Below are 24,568 nucleotides of genomic sequence, written 5' to 3' on the forward strand. Positions count from 1 at the left end.
GGAGGTAAGCTGAAATCCTTGATGATGGCGAAGATCTCTGTTATTGTTCAGGAGTCGATGCAATCCGTGATAGCTATGCATGCTTAGTTCCAGATCAGCTGGGGGAAGCGTCTTTAGGTGGATTTGAAGATATCTTTGTCTGAGGTGTTGAGGGTTTATCTCCTTTTGTGCTCCAGTTGCTTGCAGTGACGTTTTGTCAGCCTGAGTTCCATATACCAGCTGGCACATGGTTGGGATCTTGCCATAGTGCTGCATTAGAGGGAAGGCAGTGTGTTGGTGCAGGCAGTGATCCAGCTCTTAATGTTCGTGATGGTGTTCGATAGGCTACTTGCGTGAAGATGGTGGAAGTCCAGTCTGCCTCTGTGATTTTAGTCCATCTCTGATGAGCAGATTCGGTGGTGTTTCTGGGGTGGTGCGGAATGAAACATTTGAAACTCAGTAGTGTGTGTGGTCTGTCCAGGTCATTGCTGCTGGCTTGCCAAGTGTGACGTTGCTGAAGGCGGTGCACATTGAGACCAGGAGATGTCAGCCAGCATGGGGGAGTCTGGTAGCATGCTGGGTGAGGCCTAGGTTTCTGAGGTTTTCTATCAAGGCAGAAAAATTAGGTGAAAGTTGAGTTCTTTAATGAGAATGAAGGAGCTGGGATTCATGATGAGGGATGCGTTTAAGTCTGTGATGTCAATGGCGAAGCTGTTTCAGGTTCCCAGAGGTCAGTACATGAGGTTTTCTGCACAGAGTGCAAGTGAGGTATTCCATATAGCTAGAGGCAGTGTCCATGGAGGTGAAGCAGCAGCAGAAGGTATCTTTGTATATAATTGAGACTCAACCTCCGGGGTTCTGCCGATGTTTCTGTCTGGCAATCTTATAGCCCCAGCGGGATGAATGACATGACGTCCAGGTCAGATGTTGAGTTCAGCCATGTTTCCATAAGGAAAAGCAGGGTGCAACGATGACCCATGCCTAGGCATAACCACTGCACTTGGGGCATCTCACTTATAAAAATTGGTTAGTGGAATGCTTAAATTAATCTTGGTTGTAAATACGAAGGGCCATTCTGTAGTCTGTCATTTTTTGCTCACTCTAGACTGGGACCAGCCTTTCTCAAATATTGATTTTTCAAACTATGTTAAACAGCTGTTGGACAGTCCAGCTGTTAATCTCTCTAGTCCTAGTTCTAACAGTTCTGTAACTCAATTTTTATTTTTCTAAGAAAATTAAAGTTACAAGACAAAATATTGCAGTAGGAATGTTCATTCTCCATATTAGATAAAAGCCAGGCCACTCAAAAGCTGCAATCTTTTCCACTTTTCACTGTTGATGAGTTTAAAGCCTCACTGGCTCAGATTAAACCAAGGGCACCTTCGAACCAGGTTCTGCTGCCATCCTTAAACAACCAGCCTAAACCCTTTTATATTTATCCTTGCATAAGGTCTTGTGTAGAACCGGGTAAACTTAAATTTGCAGCACCTAAGCCTATTTTAGAAATGTTAACACTGGCCTTTCTCTCATGAGAAACTCTTAGCAGCCAAATTCTTTTAAATACCATTGCCAAACATTTCCATTAGCATCTTTAGTCTCCAGATGTCTTAGGCCCCACTTAAGTAGCGTTTTGTCATTGCCAAGGCAGTGAGTGAAGAGAAATAGAAACACATGGTGTTCGAGTTAAATATCTCTATGTGATGGTGTTGCAGAGCTCTTTGCACCGTTCAGATGAATGCAAGAGCATAGTTCGGGAGGGCCAGTAGGAAGTCTGTCTAGCTGAAATGTGTGTCAGTTTCAAAATTCTTAACTCTAGCCAATACTTCCAGTGCATATTATCCCAAACATTCCCATACAGGTGTATGACAAGCATCATACTGCCAAATGTTTATTTGACGAGCAACAGACAAAAGATCTTGAGATGGGAATCAATGTTCATTGACAGCTCTCAGTGCTGAATCAAGAGGGGGCAGGGGGGGGGGGGGGGGGGAGATCATAGCTGCATGTGTGCATTGCAGCAGGCACAGTGCAGACATCCCAACGTGGGGTAAGCTTTTGTGGGCAGAGCTACAGAGTCTAGACGTGAACTGACCTGGCACAGTGTAAATATGTTACCCCCGTGCCCCCAGATGACCTAAAAGGAAATAGGATTGTACAGGTAGATGCTCTTGTACAAAAAAAGCAGACCTGACATGGAAGTCCCAATAGGAGGCTACCATTTCTTTTCCTTCAGGAAACTCCATAGAACTTTATTATGCGTAGCTCAGCAAAATGAATATGCTACTTACCAGTATGCATCTGTTCTTGGCATGTAGGGCTGCTGACATTCATATCTATAGCATAGATCGCCGCCTAGTGTTGTGTCCGGATGATTGCACATTGTTGTCCTGGAAGAGTCTTCGAAGTATCACGAGATAGGTGGCTCCTCCCCTGGACTACAGTGCGCATGGGCATCGACTCCATCCCCAGATTGTTTGTAGCCATTGTGGCGAAGATGGAGTGTAACAGTGTGAGCGATGACCATGCTAAGAATAAGTGTAAATTCTGCAGCCGCTACAGGCGCCGGGGAGGAGGGTGGGCGATATGAATGTCAGCAGCCCTACATGCCAAGAACAGATGCATACTGGTAAGTAGCATATTCAGTTCGAGGCATGTGGGCTGCTGAATTCATATCTATAGCATAGAATAAATAGCAGTCCCTCCATTAACGGCGGCCGCCTGTGCCAGCTGCAGATGTTTGAAAAAGTGTCCTAAGAACAGCCTGCCCCACAGCTGCTTGCTGCTTGGAGTGCACATCTACACAGTAGTGTTTAGTAAATGTGTGTGGTGTAGACCATGTGGCTGCTCTACAAATATCTTCCAAAGGGATATTACCGAGGAAAGCCATGGAGGCCCCCAACTTGCGGGTGGAGTGGGCTCTGGGGGGGACCGTTAAAGTGCGCTTAGCCTTGTGATAGCAAATCTGAATACACTTAACGATCCACCTGGCTATACCTGCTTTGGAAATGGGGTTGTCTTTGTGCTGCGCTGAAAAGGCAACAAAGAGTTGTTGTGTCTTCCTAAAATCTTTTGTCCTATCGATGTAGTACATCAAAGCTCGTTTGACATCAAGAGTGTGGAGCATTCTTTCGGCCACTGTCTCTGGGTTTCGAAAGAACGCGGGCAGCTCAATGGTCTGATTGAAATGGAACTGCGAAACCACTTTAGGAAGAAATTTAGGGTTTGTGCGCAGCACCACCCTGTTGGAGTGAATTTGAATCAACGGCTCTTGTACAGTGAGCGCCTGTAGCTCACTAACACGTCGCAGAGACGTGATGGCAATAAGGAACGCCACTTTCCATGTTAAGAACTGATTCTCACATGAATGTAGAGGCTCAAAAGGTGGTCCCATCAGCCTGCTGAGGACCACATTGAGGTTCCATATCGGAGCTGGCGGGGTCCTGGGAGGGATGACCCGTTTCAGTCCTTCTAGAAAGGCTTTAATGGCAGGCACTCTGAAAGCGGAGAGATGCTGCCTGTTTTGGAGATAAGCCGCTATGGCGGATAAGTGTATCCGAATGGAAGCATATGCTAGATTGCATTTGTAAAGATGTAACAAATAACAGATGATGTTGGGAGTGGATGCATCTAGCGGGTTGATGTTGTGTTCAGTACAGTAAATGACAAACCGCTTCCATTTCGCTGCATAGCAGGCTCTGGTGGTGGGCTTTCTTGCCTCCCGTATGATATCCATGGATTCAGGAGGCAAGTCAAGGTAGCCAAACTCTAAGACTTCAGGAGCCTGATCGCCAGGTTGAGCTGTTGCGGATCTGGATGCTGAATGTCGCCATGGCTCTGCGTCAAAAGCGTGGGTGTGAGGTGCAGCCTTTGATGCGGTACCACGGAGAGTTCTAGAAACGTGGTGTACCATGGTTGGCGTGCCCACATTGGAGCAACCAGGATGAGTGTCATCGAGTGTTGCTTTAGCTTTCGTGCCACCAGCGGTATGAGAGGTGCTGGGGGAAAAGCGTACGCAAATCTGCCTGACCAGTTCATCCATATCGCATTGCCCTGCGACTGTGGGTGAGGGAACCTGGCGGCAAAGCTTAGGCATTTTGCGTTTTCCCTTGTGGCAAACAGGTCTATCTGTGGATGACCCCACTTCTGGAAGTACGGGCGGAGTACTGATGGATGTATCTCCCACTCGTGCATCTGGTGGCTGTACCTGCTGAGCAGATCCGCCATCTGATTGTCCTTGCCCGGGAGGTGTTCCGCCATGAGGAAGATGTTCCTCTGAATGGCCCACTTCCACATGCTCTGAGCCAGATGAGACAACTGCGGAGAGTGTGTACCTCCCTGCTTTTGAATGTAGTACATGGCCGTCATGTTGTCCGTCCGGATCAACACGACTTTGTTGCACAGATGTACCTTGAATGCCTTCAATGCCATGAAGATTGCCATCAGCTCTAGGTAGTTGATGTGCATCTTCTTCTGCTGCGTTGTCCATAGTCCCTGCACCGTGTAGTGGAGTACATGAGCTCCCCAGCCCTGGAGAGATGAGTCTGTCGTCAGGATAATCCGTGGCACAGACTCCTGGAACGGTCGACCCTTGCAAAGGTTGTGTGGATTCCACCAATGCAGAGAGCTGTATGCCCGACCGGTCACCAACACTAGGTCGTTCAACTGTCCTTGAGCCTGAGTCCACTGATGAGCCAAGCATTCTTGGAGCGGACGCATATGTAGCCTCGCGTGCAGGACTATGAAGATGCAGGAGGCCATCATGCCTATCAACTGCATGAACACTCTTGCGGGAAGCAAGTGTTGCGGTCTGAACTTTTGGATCAGTGACTGAATGCTGTCGATCCTCACAGAATTCGGCTGAGCTGTGGCTGCCAGAGTATCGATCGCCGCACCCAGATATTGCCGCACGTGGGCTGGCTGAAGGTGCGACTTTGGATAATTCAGTGAGAATCCCAGATCGTGAAGAAGGTGAATGGTGTGGGGCATGTTGGCGGCGCACTGCTGGGCCGACTTTGCTTGGACAAGCCAGTCGTCCAGATAAGGGTGAACGTTCTGCCTCCTGAGGTGCGCAGCTACTGTCGCCAGACATTTTGTGAACACCCTGGGCGCTGTGGTCACCCCGAAAGGCAGGACCTTGAACTGATAATGCCGACCCTGAATAGTGAACCTGAGGTATTTTCTGTGTGATGGATGCAGTGGAATGTGGAAATAGGCATCCTTGAGATCCAAGGTTGTGAGGAAGTCTCCCTGATTGAGCAACGGGAGAACCTGCTGCAGTGTGAGCATATGAAAGTGTTCTGACAGAATGTACTGATTCAGGGGTCTGAGGTCCAGTATGGGTCTGAGGGATCCGTCCTTTTTTGGGATTAAGAAGTACAGGGAGTACACTCCCGTGCCTTCTTCCTCCACCGGCACGAGCTTGATTGCCCCTTTTTGCAGCATGACGAGTACCTCCTGCTGCAATAAGTGCAAATGCTCTGTGGACATAGGACGGTGTTTTGGTGGGATGTTTGGTGGAGTGGATGTTAACTCCAGACAATAACCAAACTGGATAAGTTTCCTGACCCACCTGTCTGTGGTGATGGATGTCCAGACGGGCAGGAACTGCTGGAGTCTCCCCCCGACAGGTGTAGTATGGTCGGGGGGCAGTGACACGGCGTCACTGTTTGTTGGTGGCGGAGGAGCGGGAGTTGTTGTTTCCACAACCTCTGCCCTTGGTGCTGTTGCCCCGATAGCCGCCTCTACTCTGCTTGGCGAAAGAGGACTGCGCCCCACCTTTATTGTATGGCGTTTGCTGGGACATCTGGCCTCTGGAAACACCTCTATTGCTTGAGCGACGAAAAGTGCTGCCCCGAAACTGCTGGGACTGGAGAGCCCCCATGGATTTTGCAGTTTCGGTATCCTTTATCTTTTCTAAGGTTGTATCCACCTCAGGACCAAATAACCTATCTGGGTTTACTGGCTGATTGAGGATGATAGTTTGTATCTCCGGCTTGAAACCGGAGATTCTGAGCCAGGCCTGACGTCTCAAAATGACACTGGTGTTAATGGCTCTGGCCGCGGTGTCCGCCACGTCCAGTGCACACTTAATCGAAGCGTTGGAGATAAGCTTCCCTTCTTGAATAAGCATCTCAGCTGCCTCTTTATACTGATCTGGAAGATGTTGTAACAGGTCTCTAGTGTGTCATAGTGCGCCCTGTCATATCTGGCCAGGAGTGCCTGGGTGTTAGAGATACGCCAGATATTGGCCGCTTGAGCCGCCACCCTCTTCCCCGATGCCTCCAGCACTTTAGATTCCTTGTCTGGGGGAGGAGCATCACCAGTGGTCTGCGAGTTCGCCCTCTTCCGGGCATTAGAAACGACCAGAGAGTCCAATGGCAACTGGCCTTTGATGTAGGTGGGGTCGCCAGGCGCCGGCCTATATTTTTTCTCAATCCTAGGGTTGACCACCCTGGCCCGAGTGGGTTCCTTAAAAATGTCTGCAGCATGTTTGAGAACCCCTTTCAGCATGGGGAGAGTCTTGACAGTCTTTTCTGCTGTGGAAAAGGTATCAAAAAGGAGGTCCACTTCGATAGGGTCAGCGTGGAGCTCCACATCGTGGTTCTTAGCCGCCCTCTCAATTAGAGCATTAAATGCAGCCGAATCCTCAGTAGGAGAGGTCTTGACAGTGTACACCTGAGGGTCCTGGGCAGTTTGCTGATCCCCTGGGTCACCTGCATCTACCCATGAGTCATGGTGATCCTCAGGATCAGTGTTGGCAGGAAAGCTATACTCCTCGTCATCACCTTCTCCACCCTCCACATCCGAATAAGTGGGTGAGGGTGTAGCCACTCGTGGAGTCCGTGGAGCAAGAGGCTCCACCAGAACCGGGGATTCTGCAGCAGGCCTTTTGCGCTTCAAACGAATCGTGTAGGACTCCAAAGGCTGTGTTGCCGTGATATTCCTCTTGTGGAGGGTGAGTTTCCCGGTGTTGGCGTCGATATAGTGTTCCGACTGCTCCTCCACCGAGGGTTGTCGAGGTTTCAAGCTCCCAAGCGGCTGAGAAGGCTTTGGCGCCGTAGACACTGGCACGGGCGCTTCGGTGACCGACCGTGGTGCGAAGGCCTTTGGTGCTACCTTCGGCTGCAACGTAAACAGGAGCGGCGTCGAAGATTTTGGCGTTGTGGCAGCTGGCTTCGCGGTGGAAGCATCCTTCGGTGCGGCCGCGGAAGCTTTGTTCCTGATGCGTTGTAGAGAATCCGACACCTGCTTCGTAAAGGAAGCGGACGGTTTCGTCGATCCGACAGACGGCTTCGGTCCACCAGCGAGTGAAGACCCGAGCGTCGATGCCTTACTTTTATCCGGTACAGGATCAGCCTTTTTCGGCGCGCTGTGTCCTCCTTCCGTGCCGACGGCTTCGTGCCGGTGGCCTTGACTACGGGGTGCGGGGCCCCAGTCTTTGGTTCGACGCCCTTGGCCAATTTCGGTTCGATGGCCTTGACCAACTCTGTCTCGGCGCCCTTGACCGACTTCGGCTCGGCGCCCCTGGTCGACTTCCCCGGGTCGACAGCCTTCTTCGGCTTCGGCTGCCCCGACGTGTCTGAAGACGAGGAGGCGGCCGGAGGGACAGACGTCTTCTGTTTCGACGGCGTCTCTATTACTTTCGTTTTCGTCGACACCGAAGGTTTCGGTTTCGTTTTGACCAACGTCGGCACCGCAGAAGTGTCCATAGCCGTGCCCGTAGGCGAGGCCGTGGATCTGGGTGGAAGGTCTTGGGTAAGGCCGTGTGGCGATCCCTCGACCTGAACCTTAGTAATTGTTCGTTCGGGGCTTAGCTCTTCACATGAGCCATCTTCCGTGGCCCCGTAGGCCTCATTGTCGTCTCCTACCTCGTCGACGACGTAGTCTGCCTCGACCACCTCGATGTCCGCATCGTATTCGCAGTCGATCTCCTCTGCCGGAGGGGAAATCTGCAGATGAACTTCCTGTTCGTCTGCTTCTTCTATGTCGAAGATGTCCACCGGTGCCGGGGCCGATTGCCGGGCCTCCTGGCGCGCTATGCGCCGAAGTCGAATCGTCTTCTTCGATCGAAACCTGGAACAAGCCAAACAGTTGGCTTCATCGTGGTCCGGCGACAGGCACTTGTTGCACACCGGGTGGACGTCGATGTGCGGGTACTTAGATCCGCACACGGGACATTTCTTGAACGGACTCCGTTCCATGATGTCATCGAAAGTCTTGCTGCGTCGACTGGGCCTCGAGCACCGAAGAGCCACGCGACTCCTCTGGACGTCCGACTCGGGAACTGAGCCGGAACAGATCAGGGTACCGACCGCAAAACAATACCGACGGTATAGGAAAAGGCCTTCAGGCCTTGAGAAAGTCTATATCGATTCCGAACTGGAGATGTCGAATATACATCCGAACCCAATGGCGGAAAAAAACAATCTGGGGATGGAGTCGATGCCCATGCGCACTGTCGTCCAGGGGAGGAGCCACCTATCTCGTGATACTTCGAAGACTCTTCCAGGACAATAATGTGCAATCATCCGGACCCAGCACTAGGCGGCGATCTATGCTATAGATATGAATTCAGCAGCCCACATGCCTCGAACTCTGATGAAGCGGTTACAGGAACCTCATGGCTCCAGTGGAATTATACGTTTTGCTGGTATACCACAGGTTTGTGGCTTCCCTTGGTACAAGCAGGCAAAGTCTTCAGTCTAAATATCGGGGAAAAACATTCAGGTATCAGCATGGGAAATCGGATTCCCACACGTTTTTCCCCCAAAACTTGTAAATCACAATATTTTCCCCTTATTATTAATAGAAATCTTGTATAGTACTCCGCTACTCACATGGGGTTTTCTGCCACTTTAGCAAGAGATGGCGGCTAAACAGGCCATGCTGACTCAGAACAGCCAGGCCTTCAGCTGTTTTCGAAAATTAGACCGCAAGGTACAACATCTCAAGGGTTTCGGTAGGACAATCCAAAGCTTAGGGCCAATGTATACAAATGACCGGCCTCCCATACGTGCCCATTTGATTCTGGGAACAGTGCCCAGGGAACGGTCATTGGAACGCTGGGGACTGGGAAGCTGATGTGATCTCTCCTTTTCATGACGGCATCGAGGGTCACTCCTGATCTTGCTCTGTGCAAGTAGCACCTTCAGCCAACGGAGCTCATGGAGGAGCAAAGAGCCAGATACGCTCTTCGAGAGTCTGTAGAGCAGTCTGACGGCCAAGTTTTGAACCATAAAAACTGTCTTATGGAGGCTTTGCTTGCCCCTAGATAAAGAACAGTACTGTAGTTATTCTCAACAAGATAAGTGGTTGGATGACTGTCCTTTGGACTGAGAATGGGAAGTATCCAAATGATTTTTTGCAGCCATTTCAGGACAACGAAGCAGCCACCTTCGCAACCTGAGGCTTCACAGATCGCTTTTCATCCAGAGAAAAGCAGAGGTTCTTAACCTTATGAGCTGGAGCAGGAAGCGCACCCAAGGTTTCTGACCAGTGTTGTGGGACCCAGAGGGACAGGTTCTTATCCAACACTAGTACCTCTGTCTTTTCTCCGTTGAGTTTAAGTTAATTATTATTCATCCATGAGGCAACCAGAACCCGGCAGGATGTCAAGGCCTCACGGTTGTAGTTATGTGCAGCTGTCTGAGAAAAAATGGTTTGTAACTCATCTGCGTAAATAAAATAAGATCCAGCCATAACTTACAACCATGTTAGCAAGTGGGCGTACCTAAAGTTAAAAAACACCGATCCGAAGGCAGAACGTTGGGGAACCCCTGAGGCGAGGGTGTATCGTGAAGGAGAGGGTGTATCGTGAAGAAGCGCTGGCTGAGGTATGGTAACAAGGGCCACTGGTAACAGGAACTTTAGGTGAGAGAAATAACGGAACATCTGAGCATGACAACATGACAGCTCACTACACCTTAGCAGGTAAAAGTGAAATAAACCGGTTATGAAGGCTGAGTGGATTTTCCAGGAGGGTCACCAGGCACAACTGTGCATGTAGATATGGAAAAGGCCTTTATTTCTGCAGAGTAGTTCAGCCATTTTCAATGGCCCATCTCTGTAACCTGATAATGGTACACTTTGGGAGAAGCCTGTTATTCTCAGTGCTTCATGTCTTTACTCCTCTATCTAGCAATGGACTTGAAGGACTAATTTACTAAAGGAAAGGCTACAGAATAGGCTAGAAAAAACAAAAATAGATGAAGGCACATCTTCCTTAGCTCCTTCGTCTTTACAAGATATGCATCGGAGTGCCAAATGGAACTCCTTTTGAGGAGAATAATCACCTCGACAAATACTAGGTATTAGGGTTATACAGCCATAAGTGCCTGACTCAGGAAATTTAGACGACTGATGAGTTAATTTACACTTTTATTTCTGTCTACTTCCTGTTCTAGAGGTTTAATGAGCTGGACTTGGAATCAGATGAGCAATGTCTTTGCAGCCTGTGAAATAAATCTGTGACTGATCTGCTGCTATATCACCTTCATATGGACTACTGTAGTAAATTGGAATTTAAATGTTTGAGCAAATACAGTTATATCAATGAAGGCAATCCCATTTATAAAGAAGATATTTACTTAACCCCAAACGCTGACTGAATTTTGATTAAGAGGCTTGGGATAAATTAACTTTTTTCTAAACTAAGCCCAGATTTTATTATTAAGTAAAATGCTTGTTCTAGTCCAACAATGCGCAAAAATGTACAAATCAAACAAATCCCTTTACATTCTGCCATCTTCCTGACTCCCCCTGGCACTCGACACGTAGATGCACTCGACACGTAGATGTGAATAACACGTTATTTGGGCCAGCATCCTATACATCTTTCTCTAAGAGACTAAGGCAGAGAGGGGACTGGGCTCCTCCTCAACCAATTAACTTCTGGGATTCACATTTCATTGACTCATCAATTACCAATGCCATGATTACATTTACAATTCTCATTTATATCTCACTTGGTTCTTACCTGTCGAACATACTGCCAGGCACGATCGACATCACCTGGTAAGCTGAATCGTCTCATTATCAATGTGTTCAGTTCTGGGAACTTAGAAACAGAAATAAATATATTTGTCTGCTGTCCTACACGAGCAGATCACTCACAAATTCTCTTCTCCAACATACATTTTGTGACTAAAAGGCCAATAGTTCATACAAACATGTTGCTTAAAAACAGTCGTCTGCATCACTGATTGAAACATTTTACTGTTCCATAAGTGCAGGCACTTTAACCTCTAATCAGTGAGGACTAAATGATGACAAAATTAACCAAATTAGAAAAAGATGTACACTAAAACTGTAATAAAAAAATGTTTTAATTATTTTTATTGGTTTTTGCAGCTGAAATAAACAATACAGTGGAAACATATAAAATAAAGGGTCAAACACTTATGTGCCATGTGGTGGCTTACCGCCACATGTTTCATGTCTTACTGTTGATCAGACTTTAATCCAATGCCAGCAGCGCCCGAGTCCAAGTAGCCCAAATTTGGTCATATTTATTTTGCTTCCCTCGCAATTTATAGACCAGCTTTTCCATCACTGCCCATTGATCCATCCCTCTGGTCAAGTCTTTAATAGAGCGGGGTTGTGCCTCCTGACAGTGCCTCACTAGTTCTCACTTAGCAACCCGGTAGCCCATAGCTAGGAGTTCGCAGGAGGTGCGCGTCTCTGTTAAAGTGTCCATAATTCCCAGCAAGGCTACTTTGGGGTCTAGGCAGTCCCCCGCCACATGACCCTGGGCCCTACTGACAGTCCGCCAGTATGACGAATGCTGGGCAGCCCCATACCATGCGAAAGAATGAGCCCGGGGAAAGATGACATCTTGGGCAGGCTGGGAGTAATGGAATTGATGGCATTATTGGAATTTTTATGAGGCAAAAGCGCATAGATATTGCCATTGGACTACGTGCCATCCATGCCTTACCCCACTGGTCATCTTCACGAGTGTCCAGGACTGTCTCCCACTTGGCCTCGAGCTTCACCAGAGGACCAGGTGTATTTGATACATGGGATTTATAGAGCCGGGAGATACTGCCCTTTTCCAAATTGTCCATTCTCAAATTGTACTCTATGAGATGGAGTTAGGGGAGTGCCGAGAGGTCCAGGTACCCTTAGCAGTGCCTCCCTCCCAGCGCCCGCCTCGAAGCACTAGCACAGCCTGTGCTGACCTGGGCCCGAGAGGAGCTGCCGCCTAGAGCCCCCCAGAAGCGGCAGAGGCGCTTTAACCCCCCCCCCCCCTCCGTGGCCCTGAAGGTGGTTGCCCCAAGTCATAGAGTCACTACATCCAGTGCTGCCGGCATGGACAAACCTACATTTTACAAGTGGTATTAATGCCGATAGCACGTACATAACCAGAAGAAACAACTGTGAGGACCAAAGTGTAGACATGAGGAGGGGGGAGGGCGGGTGTAACTGCGGACCCCACAACAGGGACATCTCGACAGTAAGTCCTGGGTCCCTGACTGCAAGTCCACTCTGGGTGGCATGTGCCTCATATCACACCCTGCAGATTCCAAGAGCTGGGACTCGGATGGAGAGCGACAATTCCAACTGGTGCTTTCTGTGCACTGCTAGGGCCTGTGTGAATGGGGCCTTTCTCACCTGTTAACAACAGGTTTGAGCTGCTGACTGGCCCCAGAGCGGGCAAACTATACTGCACCTGTAATTGCCAAAGTGACCTCCGATGCTCCACACAGGCAGCGGGGCCAGTTTAACACACACATGTAAAAGAAGCTCAGAGAGAGTGGCAGGAAGCTTAACTCCGAGGCGGTGCCGTGGCAGCTTGTACCAATGTACCCGCACAGTGTGAAACACATGGTGCTCCCCCCAGAGTACCCCTCCCCCCCCCCACTGCCAACCCCTACCAATGGCTGTTTCTAAACCCGGCAGGCTGCACACCTCAGGCCGGAGGTCTCCCGTGCAGTGATTCAGCAGGAGGGGCAGCCAGGGTGCCTGGCTGCTTCAAAGAAATGTAAATGTGGGGACTGGTTAATCTGGGCATATAAAGATTGCTTGAATGAGAACTAAACAGGTGTTAATTGACCTAAAACTGCCTAAGGTGAAAGATTTCTTTCTCCATGGTATTGTTCCAAGCTGAGCTGTGAAGTGTGTGCTTTGCAACTACAAATGAGGTCACAAACCACTGTTACAATACATTGCGACTCACAAAGAGGATGCAAATAGCTCTTTCATGCGGTCTCATGTTTACAAGTCGTAAAACCCCTTTCAGAATTCAGAAACACTTTCCTCACTCTTAAAACGGGTCCTGTGCATTGTTAAAGGATGATTTGCTATCGAAAGTGTGATTCAAAGACTTTGCAACAAAAACAAAAAAGCCTTTGTGATGTGCAGCCCCTAGTGGAATGAGCTGTCAACATTCTTCTTGCATTAAAGATGATTTTTTTTCACTGTGGAAATGCAGACTCTGGACAGTGGTCGTATATTAGCTGCAGTAAATATACATATATCAATGTTACCTTCCACCCAACATCGAAATAAATCCCAGATAGGATGTGTTATTGTCTGTCCCGGTGCCTCATGAATCAGGATGCTTTACTGGGTCAGTGCTTTCAGTGGGACGGGTCCTGCCTGGGCTCAGCGCTGGGTGCAGTTCTAAAAAGCAGGTGCCAAGCTTCTTTGGCAGACCCCCCAGTTTTTTCATCCCACTTAAAGCCCTGTACAAGTTAATGTATGTATGGCTCTCCTGTAGCTCTGCCTCCACATTTTACTACGGTACAAAAGGGGGTGGCAGAGTGGGCTAAAGAACGGTAATGGATTAAACCCAGATCTTTTGACTGGGTGTGAGTGTTTGATTGATTCAGATGCTCCGTCCATCACCTTTTGTACCGCTTTTGGCCGCCATAAGTGTGGCAGGGTATGCTCAGACGTGAGTCCCTTGCTCACTTTGCCACTGGATTCAAGCAAGCCGGGCTGAAGACGGCTGGAATGCCAGAAACCGGTCCTCGGAAGCTTGTTTCCGGTCCAGGGAAGACATGGCTTGGCAGTTCGGGCTGGACTGTTCCTATGAGGCACAGGGTCAGACTGATTTGCATATAGCCATGTCTGAACTGGGTGGCAGAGTGGGCTAAAGAACGGTGATGGATTAAACCCAGATCTTTTGACTGGGTGTGAGTGTTTGATTGATTCAGATGCTCTGTCCATCACCACCCCCTTTTGTTCCACATTTTACTACAGCAGGCAGCAGAAATATATCGCTCACCATTTAAAGTCATTTGTGTCCTGCAAGCTAGAGTCAGTGGAGACGTAAACCTTAGGGGAAAACAAACTAGAAGGTGGGAGCATGACACTTTAAGCTCTACTGCCCCACCTGTCATCCTCAGCTTCTTGGTATAACTATACTGCTCTCCTATAAATACCCTGCTTTCATCCACTCTTCTTGCTTACGCTCAGATTTACTAGTGTATATCTTGCTGGCATCTTTTTTGGGCTGGATTTTTTTATACTGTGGACATTTCTATATCTCAAGGTTAGCTTTGATCAGGTAATTCCCTTGTCATGCTTTCATGTCATACATCTTCTCTACATCTATGTAGACACGCTACAATGATTACCGTTTCTATGCTAATGTCATCCTTCTAAATGTTTACTCCTGTTATGACAACACTTTATATGGCGCTCCGCAAATGGTTTCTCTGCACTCCTGCTATTGTGAAATCTAATGTGTATTGCGCTGTAAGTAGGTCCACATTTACGCGAGTTTGAGCTATTGACATTGCAAATGACAATGCCTTTTATTTTTGTTTTCGTTTTTGAAACAAACAAATATACGGCATTGTCATTTACAATGCCAATAGCTTAAACTTGTGTAAATGCGAGACCTATTGCATTGCAAATGCTTGTTGCATTCTGCTAAGCTGTTTTTAGACTAGTCTGACTGGAATCCTGCTAATTAGGACCCCAGTCTCTCTACTTTCTCCCTTAAATTGTTATGTCAAGTACTTAGGTACCTCTCAGATTGGATACTGGGGAACCTTTATAAGTCCATAGTATATGGTGCTAAGGTACCCAGGGCATAGGTATCCCAGAGGTCCCCCATGGGCTGAAGCATGTATTATGCCACCCATGAGAGACCATTCAAAATGGAACTACAGGCCTGCCATTGCAGCCTGTGTAAGCTGGTGCTAGCACCACTTACTAAAGATATAGGTTTCCTATACCTTGGGGCACTGCACTTAAAACCTATAAGTCACCCCTATAGCAGGCCTTTGCAATCCTGAATGTATGTATTGCGACTTATATAGCGCACGTATCACCCGAAGGTATCAAGGCGCTTGCTTAGGGAACCCGTCCTGGTATTCCCCTGTGAGATACCCCGGCAGGGTATCCACAAGGTGAAAGCCAGGCATCCCGCCGCGAGGGGCCGTAGTGGAGATTAAGCAAGCTATTGCCCAGAGTCGCAGAGTGTGACCCCGTGAGTCGAGTAGGCACCGGAGCGAGAATTGTCGAGTCCGTGGAATTTTTGAGCCCGAGACCCGCTGAGGCGGGGAATCAAACCCTGGTCCACGGCCGATCTCAGAATCCGGGTCTGCCGCCTCTAACCACTGAGCCACACTTCTCCACTAAGGCAGGGTGCTTAGTTCTAAATGAGAGGGTGCCCCTGCATGAGCAGGACACCCCTACAGCGTCCATTCTCCTGGGTTGACAGTGAAGCAGGCATATACCATATAGAGGGGCACCGCATAATTACGCAATGACCAGCTCAAAACTGAATGCAATGAATCCTATCATGTTTGGAATCATACCCCCAAATCGTAAATGGTGTGGGAGGTAGGATTCCAAGCACTGGAAGAGCCCTCCCTTAGGGTCTGTGTTCCCGGTGCCAACCTTCTGGACCCGGACAGCACAAAATGGTTGCTGCCGACCAGAGACACGATTCTGCCCTCCTGCTGCTGAGCCAAGCTTGAGCAAGGGCAGGCAGAACAATAGGCATCCTGTCACAGGGAGGTGTGACTACCTCCCAGACAGGATTCAGTGTATTGGGACCGGGTGGGTGCGTTTCCCAGTGCCACAAAGTCAGCATGAGGGTCACATTTGGTGTTCCTGTGCATTGTCCAGTTTAAACCAGTCCTGGGAGCCGTTGGCTCCTGCTCTGGCGCAAAACCAAACAAAGGACATGGGAATAACCACCCCCCTGGGAGGGTCCCCTGAATAGTCCCAACCCTTTCTTTAGGGTACTAAGGACTTAGCTGGGTGTAGGTCCCAAGATTTGTCGTGGGACAAGATTCAGATCAGACACCACTTCTTCTACTGTCTGGACACTCTGGATTTCGTCTCCTTTTCAGTCTGCTGCATTGTCTGTGTCTGTGCACCATACAGGAACCTTGCAAGACCTGTGGGCATCCAAGATACCTGAAAGAATCTCCCTTAGAGTGAAGGAGTCCTCCCCTGCATTTGCAGGCACCGCAACGAAGTCAACCGGTCTGCTGATCCTGAGCTTCTCCGGACTCTGTAAGGTTCTGCAACACAGGTGGTGGTTTGCTACTGCTTCCGAGGCCTGCCCTAATCGCTCACCAAGTTTGAGGCCAGTATCCCTCGTGGGGGTTGCAATACTCTAACCCCTTTGCACCACGTCAACTTGCAGTTGGAAAAAGCTTGTTGGCTTCCTTCCATGAAGAACTTAGGGCTCCAAGTAGCCCCAACCTCTAGCATCTCCAGTGAACTGAATATAGGGCCACACGTTATCGTGTGCATCGTGGCCTGCATCTTTTGGTGAGCTATTCGAGGTCCAATTGCGACTCCAGTGCCTCTGGCCTGCAGGTTCATTTGAGGGTCACCTTTGGGTATTTCTCTTCCAGCTCTCCTGGTCGCTCCCGAGTGACCGACTCTGTCCCCTCTGCTTGCAGGTACCTCTAAACTAGAATCCACCTTCGGATTCCACCGGACACTTTCTCCTTCTCCAGCAGCGGCACTTTCCTGAAGTCTTCCATTGGGTTCAACAGTGCTTTCCGACACCACTTCACACCTATGTACCTGCCTTCACTGGTTTGGGTAATATGGGTACTAAGGTATCACAGGTGTGGTGGCTCTCCAACCTTGTCTTCCACTGGGTTTCTTCAGGGTCCACTGGGAAAAGTCCTTAATTTTAAAAAATCCAACGTGACTTACCCGTAATGTTATAAGGAGCCTGCGGTCGTGTTTCCACACTGCACGCAGTTTCCATGGGGTTCCTAGTCACTCACCTTGGGTGGTTCCTTGGGTCCCCAGTACTTCTACTTCCTCTAGACATTGTCTTGACCAGAGTCGTGGTTCTTATACCAATTGTAGTATATGGTTTGGTTCCCCCTCCCTACCCCCAGAGTCCACTGTGTATTTTTTGCTATTTACTTTATTTCTTTGCAAAGTATTGTATCTCCGTGTAGGATATATCTAAACATGTTAGAGAGTATTATATAATAAAAATACATTTTTATAAATACCTTATGTGTTTCTTTTTCACTCAATCTATACTATAAGATTGCATTCCGGTTAAACAAGCTGCTTTACACTCCTTCTGGACTAAGCGTGAAGGCTGCTCTCCACAGCTACCACTTAGAGAGCTTTCCAAGGTTGTCTAAGACCTCCTAAATAACCATAAGGGTTCTCTGGAAAGGTGCAAGGCACCCACTTACAATAGTGGACATCATATACCAGGCCAGCTTCTCACAATGAGTAACAGCACTCTCACATGAAAAGGCACCTGACAAAAAGTCACATCTGGTACTGTACTGGATGGAGCAGGATTAGGTCTCTGTACAGCTCACATCCTGTGGCCATGCAATGCCACTTGATCTGGTGTATGCATTTACAGCTGGCAAAGTACCAGGTATGGTGCACCAGTGGTTACAGGACAGCCACGGGGTGGCAGGAGATCCAGGTCTCCTCTTCCTTGGGGTTAAAAGGGGGCTTCTGGAGAGGAATAGGAAGATAACTCGGCAGAAGGAAGGACTGAGGTAAAATAAGGGAGAAACTGATATATGGGGGGCGTGATGAGGGAGGTAAGGAAGTATTGAGGTTAAGCAAGTTAGGATAAGGCAAGGAAAATGGGACACATAGCGAAGTAAAATGGAGCGGGGCAGCGATACTGGAGTTAACATGTTCCATTTTGAGTAGCTGTAGAATAACTTTCTTACTCTATAAAGCTTGATATTCTTGCAGTTTTTAGTTATTCCTTTCCCACAACGTCCTGCGGTTTGATATTCGCCCCTCCCTATGTAGCTGCCTAGTTTAAATGCCAGAGCACTCCTAGCTACACCCCTCTCCCTGCTTCATCTGCTTCACAAAGGAACTGCCCTTCTGTTAGTGTTTTTATACTTCTTCTGACATGGGGAGAGCGAGCTTAAGAACGGCTACTGTTATCCATATCCTGGCATGGACAGCCCAACAGACAGACCTGCAGAATTTTATCAAATGAGCCCCATTAAATTTGAATGCTTGACTAAGAACTGCACAGGTTTGGGCATACTCAATTGATATATAGTGATTAGAAATATTTGTTCCAGGATCCCCAATTGACAAAATATGGATTGTATACTATTACAGTGGAGCAATTATTGAGTTCCAGAGCGAGACTATCAACTGCTGTCATCCTACAAGACTAAGGGAAGAGATTGTTGAAGGACTACCTGGAGAAGATGTGCTCTGCCTCTTGGGACAAGGGTTGCAGGACTGCGCCATAGAGAGGATGGCTGCCTGGAAGGAAGTTATCAGCCCAGCTGAGGTTGTGAGGGCTGTCTCCTCTGAAGACAGAAGTTACTGAGCTGCCACGGAGAAATCACCATATAATGTTTACAATGCCCGGCGAGTAGGAAAAGCATAACCTCCGCCAAAGTGGTTGGTGAGCCCCACTTACTCCCTATTTGCCCCATCACTGCTGCAGGGGAACCAGTCTGTACCACTAGTTGACCTCTCGAGGCCTCAAGTACTGTTTAGGTCTCATCTCATGGACTGGAGAACTCAGAGGGGTCACAAAGTGAGTGTCGGAGGGATGGGCGAAAATGGAAACTAGGAGGCCGGAGTGTGGGTTGAATTGTGAGTTTTATTGAAAGAACAGAACAGAGAATCTAACGGATAGGATGAATAGTCCAGTGGTTGGTCAGGTGGCTGGGATGATAATCAGGAGGTTGCGGGGTACGTCGCCTTGGTCCGACTCTTCCTTTTCCCCTTCTCTTGGTCCAGGTGGGGAGTCCGCCGTCCCGGAAGACTCAAGGCTCGAAAAAAAAGAAAGAGTGGTCAGTGGTCTGTATGAGGTTTTGAGTAGGATTTACCTTCACCACACCCGAAGTGTACACCCGAAGTGTATCAACGTACCGAGAAAAGCAACTCGGAAAAATGAGGAAAGCTGCTTGCTAACACCCTTTTATCAGGCTGGGAGGACTACCGCCGTTTGGGTCTCCTAAACATAGGCTTCTTACAGTCAACAAAAGGCTAGAAAACACAAAGTAGTTTGAAAAATACTTTGTGAGGGCAAGGTTGCGTGAGGGGTTTTGCATGCTACGGGTGTTCAGGGGTCAGTGAGAACACAAAGGCAGAAACCAATAACCTGTGCCCCTACCCGGTTTTCCCTCCCTCCCCTCTCTTCTCCCCACAGACACTCACCGCGTCTGCCGCAACTCTCCAGAGTTGCGTCGGCCTTTCAGCAACCTCCGGGGGCGTCCACCAGTCCTCGGACCAGCTCTCTACGTCCTCCCCGTCAGCGTCTTTTTCTGTCGTCGTCCCTTGGAGCTTCTTCTCGCCCGTTGATCCGTCGTCTCCCACTCCTCGGCATCTTCCGGGTTCTTGCTCCTCGTCTTCTCTAGCGTCTGCTCCCATTAAGAGAGTTGTCCCTCCTCCTCCGGTGAGCTTACTCCCTCTGATTGGGTCGCATTCCCTTCCTTCTCCTCAGCTTCCTGCAGAGAGGAGGGAGGGCTTACTGTTAACTCTTTCAGTCCTGTGTTTGCGTGTGGGAAATCCGCGGTTGAAACAGGTGAGTCCTTGTTCTCCACCGGCACCTTCTCACAGTGAGGCTTTGCTTTCAACACCCCAAACAGCATTAAAGCCAATTGTGAGCTTCTGGAGATCTCAGATTCCAGTCTAGAAACCACATATGTGTCATAAGAGTTGATGGAATTCCAAACACAGAACAAAATGACCTCAACCAGTAGTTTCAGAAAAATATTCTGGCTAATTTAGGAAGTATGGATTAGTTCAGTCCTGAACCATTTCTGTGCAAAGGAACAGACCGAAACCTCACAACATTGGACAGTCCATTGAAGTTAGAGTGCCATTCCTTAGTAAGAATGAAACACAAAGATAAATGTCCTCTAGTTGAAGTGTATAAACCTGAGCAGTCGGGCACTGAGCAGTTTCTGTTGAGAAGTGAGACTAAATCTTTTGACTCTGAGGTCTGCAAATTCTGTTTGGGCCTATAGACCCAATATTCACAAGCACCATTGAAAAATACTGCCAAATACTCAAATTAATAGGAACATCTAGTGCCTACCTGCTACAATAATGTAAAGAATCACATCTCCGGCTAGGAAGGTGTTCTGGTTAATTTTTTTTATCTGCATTTTATGTGTACAATGTATTTTCGTGTCTATTTAAGTGCTTCCTGTGTCATGAATTAAAGAACTAAATAAACCTTCATTTATGAAATCGATATTGGGATCACTTACTGTGTTCCAATTGTCTAGCCATAGGGCCTCCTTAAATGAAGACTGGTCTGCTCTAACTCACTATCCTGAGTCAAGTGTTCAAGGATAGTACTTCGTAATCTAGTTTGGTGTCCAACAGTTAGCTGGCCAAGGAACCCAGTGATAAACTACTTCAATTGTAACAACTGGAGCCTAGTAACCTCTGACTGCCATGGAACTACTCAAACCAGGTTTCAGACCTTCACTTCATCCAATCCAGATGAAGCTTCAAAAATGTTGTGATGGCAAGGAAAGCGGAGATCTTTCTGCTAGCTATATGAGGATCATAAAGAATGTTGGTGAAACAACTGGTGCACTGAGGTGGAACGCAGTTTCCACTTTTGAAAGAAATGTAGGGTAAGGTTTCAGTATCAAGTTGGCTGGTTACCGAACCCATGCACAAAACCAGTCACACACTTGACACTATCTTTACCTCCAGTGAATCAAATTCAGACACACCACTGCACTTACCTGGACCGATCACACCATCATTCACTTTTCCATCTCAGACACCCAGCATACCTTTGCCAAGTACCCCAGTTACCCCACCGCAGCTGAGCAAAGGTAACCAGGACCCAGTGGACAAAGCCCCTAAGCACCACTCAACCCGAAGCCTTAGCAGACCTTGATCAGGCCATCCAGAACTTCTCCGCCTGGATCACCAAAAACAAAACCTCCAAACAGTCCCAGTGATCACAGTAACTATCGACCTATAGCCAGGATCCCGTTTCCAGCTAAGGTTTTGGAAAAAATAATGAATCTCCAACTTACGGCCTTTGTCTCAGAAAATTTGCTGGACTCTTCACAATACGGCTTCCGGCAAAGGCATGGCACGGAGACGGCCCTGGTCGTGGCAGCGGAGGAGCGTCGCTCTACGCTGGATTCCGGTGCAAAGGCCGCCTTGATCCTTTTGGATCTCTCGGCGGCCTTTGACACCGTGAACCATGACATCCTCGTTCTAAGGCTTCAGAAGCTGGGAGTCTCAAGTTTAGCTTTAAGCTTGCTTAAATCCTACCTTAATAATAGGCGACAGTTTGTTCAGATTGATGACTCTTGTTTGAAACAATTTTGACTTCCTTGTGGGGTCCCGCAGGGCTTATCTTTGAGCCCTACATTGTTTAATTTGTAGGTCACCCCCCCTAGCGGATGTCATCAGGCAGTTTGGTTTCTCGTTGGTGTCCTACGCTGATAATGCCCAGATTGTAGTTTTCATCTCAGGCAATCCGGATGATACAGCGGCTCGCTTCAGTCTGTGTATGACCTGCGTGGATCACTGGATTAGCACAAACTGCCTAAAGCTGAAAGGAAGTAACCCAAAGGGGCTTCTCCTGGGCTCAGACTCCACCATTTGGTCTGAGAAATGGTGGCCCCAGACTATGGGAATACTTCCCACCCCAGTGCAAAAGGCTAAAAATCTAGGAGTCATCTTTGATGACAGCCTCACGTTTCAATATCAAACTAATAAGGTCGCATCTCAGGTACATCTAACTCTAAAACAAATTCAGAAGGTGAAATCTTATATTCCGCCAGCTGCAGTAAAAACATTAGTAACAACTTTGGCATTGGCCAGTATAGACTATGGCAATGCCCTTTATCTGGGCCTTCAGAAACACCTGCTCAAACTTCAATGGGTACAAAACTCCGCTACCAGAATGTTGCTGAATATTCCGAAGTTCCAGTCTGTGTCCCATGGCCTAAAACAACTACACTGGCAACGGTAAAGAAGAGAGTTGAATTTAAAGCCTTATGCTTAGCGTTCAAGGCCCTTCAGGGGACAGTACCCGAATACCTGAAACGGCATCTGTTATGGCATCTTCCAAGTAGAACACTTCGCTCAGCTACACGCAAACTCCTTCAGATGCCCAAATTCAAGAGAGTGCGTTGGGGAGGAAGTCGTTTTTTCCTCCACACTGTTAAACTGTGGAACACACTTACGTTATCCATAAATAATTGTACAACACTTCTTTCCTTTAGAAAGGCATTGAAACCCTGTTTTTTCTCGACCTAACCTATTTATTTTTTTCTGGCATCCTTCTCCGCTGCAGCACCTAGATGCCCCCAGGCATTCGAGCGCTATATACATTTTAAATTCAATTCAAACAAGCAAGCTGGTACACCATGCAGATTAGAGCCACCGAACACAACTGCTACGAACTTGAGAAGCAATGGCGCGCCACCAAGAACCCCTACGACAGAGCCACTCACAAAGCTGTCCTTCGCAACTACCACCAACTCATTAAGGAAGCCAAGAGAGCAACTATTACTGCCTGCATAGACTCCTCGGCCAACCACACAAAGAAATTATCCAAGAAAGACAAGGAGTTCTCCAACCAGACACAGAAAACACCATTCACCCCTCCCAAGAACTCTGCAACACCTGGCTGACTTTAGAAAGAATCTCAAGACCTGGCTTTTCAACATGTAAGACACAGCTACCCCAGCACCAAGATACCCCCCTAGGGGTGATAGTGCTAAGCTATATAAATAGTGATTGATTGAAAGAAACAGACAGGGTTTCTTATTGTTGTAAATTCTGCCACTGTTGGGCAGGCAGTCAGGATTTCACTGTATTGGCAGTCAAACACTGAAAACTACTTCCAGCAGATTGAAGGGCCCATACCATGACTGACTACTTTTATTTCAGAAAGCCCTCACAGTGTGGCTGTAACTCCATCTAACTCAGATTTTTTTGGGGTCTTTCGCAGTTTAACCATTTCTACATCACCAGGACACCCAGGTAACCGTTAGCAGCTAAAACCCATAAATGGTCAAATAAAATGTCTATCTTGCAGATTCCCTCTAGCCAACAATTTTCAGAGAAAGATAGGTATCTGTTTTGCACTTATTTATTGCAGGCTCAAGAGGCATTGAGGTCCCATGCTTAAAGCTCTTTATTATCCTGGAAGAAAATAATGTACAGAGTCATGACGAACTCTTAGATAGGTCAATAGGAGAACCGAGATTTAGCACCCGTTTGAATTCTTCTTACAGAAACAGCTGGCCTATGGACTCAATGATACAAAGCACAATCCAGAGTTCACTAAATGCAGGAGCTGAGGCAGACATCTGATGCAAAGAATAGTATAGGTTCTTGCTCTAGCAGACAACCCAAAATTGTGGAAGTTCTTCCGCTTAGGAGCTAGGCCATGAGGTCAAATAAAGCTTTTGTGAATATATATCCAGCTTTTTAGGTCTAGCCTAGGCAGCGTGCATGCACAGTTGCAAGACCTGCTGTAGTCCAAAAGGAATTTTCTCCCACCTGCTGGCTTCCCACTGGTTTCTGTGCAGAGTCACTCTTCTTTGCTGCTTTCTACATGGTTTAAGCAGCGATAGTTCACTTACGGTTTTTGGCACAGGAACACCGGCCAAGTACAATCTTCTTCCACTCCCATTGTTCATGTTTGCTTGGGTGAACTCTTTTTTTTATGTTTGCGACATGCCATAACTTCGGGTGGAACCGCTTTTTTTTCAGCCCATCGCTGTTTTACTGCATTTCTGCACTCCTATTTAATAGTCTTACTGCCAACGCATGAGGTCCTATTTCCAAAAAACCCAATATGCACTAACTACGCATAGTTTGCAAAACTCCACGAGCGCATGCAGTCGTCCTCCTGCGGGCATATTTTTTCTGACCCTACAGCCTGGATAGATGCATGTTCAAGCAGTGTGTGCTTGTACCGGAGTACATGTGTGCTGGGCAAGCTCTTGCAGGAGCTGCACAAGCTGCACACATACCATCGCACCAACGTCAGCGCCGGAACTCCAGTCAAAAAGCAGGGGCAAGAAGGAAAACAAGCTCAGCGAGGTTAAGCCGGAGCGATATGCACAGTACGGCGTCCCCTGGACGAGCAATAGCCACACCCGCATGCCACTCCTACACTCCCAGCAAGCTCAGACATGTTTAAAAC

At 48.0% G+C, this 24,568-nt stretch overlaps 1 protein-coding gene across 2 annotated transcripts in view; it reads right to left on the reverse strand.

Moving 5' to 3' along the window:
- PDSS1 (decaprenyl diphosphate synthase subunit 1) overlaps window positions 1–24,568 on the reverse strand; it is a 299,714-nt gene that overhangs the window by 25,293 nt on the left and 249,853 nt on the right. For both annotated transcript variants that reach the window (XM_078663430.1, XM_078663431.1), the window contains exon 10: window positions 10,955–11,035. In XM_078663430.1, coding sequence (XP_078519556.1) covers window positions 10,955–11,035 — 81 coding nt within the window. The remainder of the gene's footprint in view (window positions 1–10,954; window positions 11,036–24,568) is intronic.

This window comes from Lissotriton helveticus, chromosome 10 (genome assembly GCF_964261635.1).
Source record: "Lissotriton helveticus chromosome 10, aLisHel1.1, whole genome shotgun sequence".
NCBI lineage: Eukaryota > Metazoa > Chordata > Amphibia > Caudata > Salamandridae > Lissotriton > Lissotriton helveticus.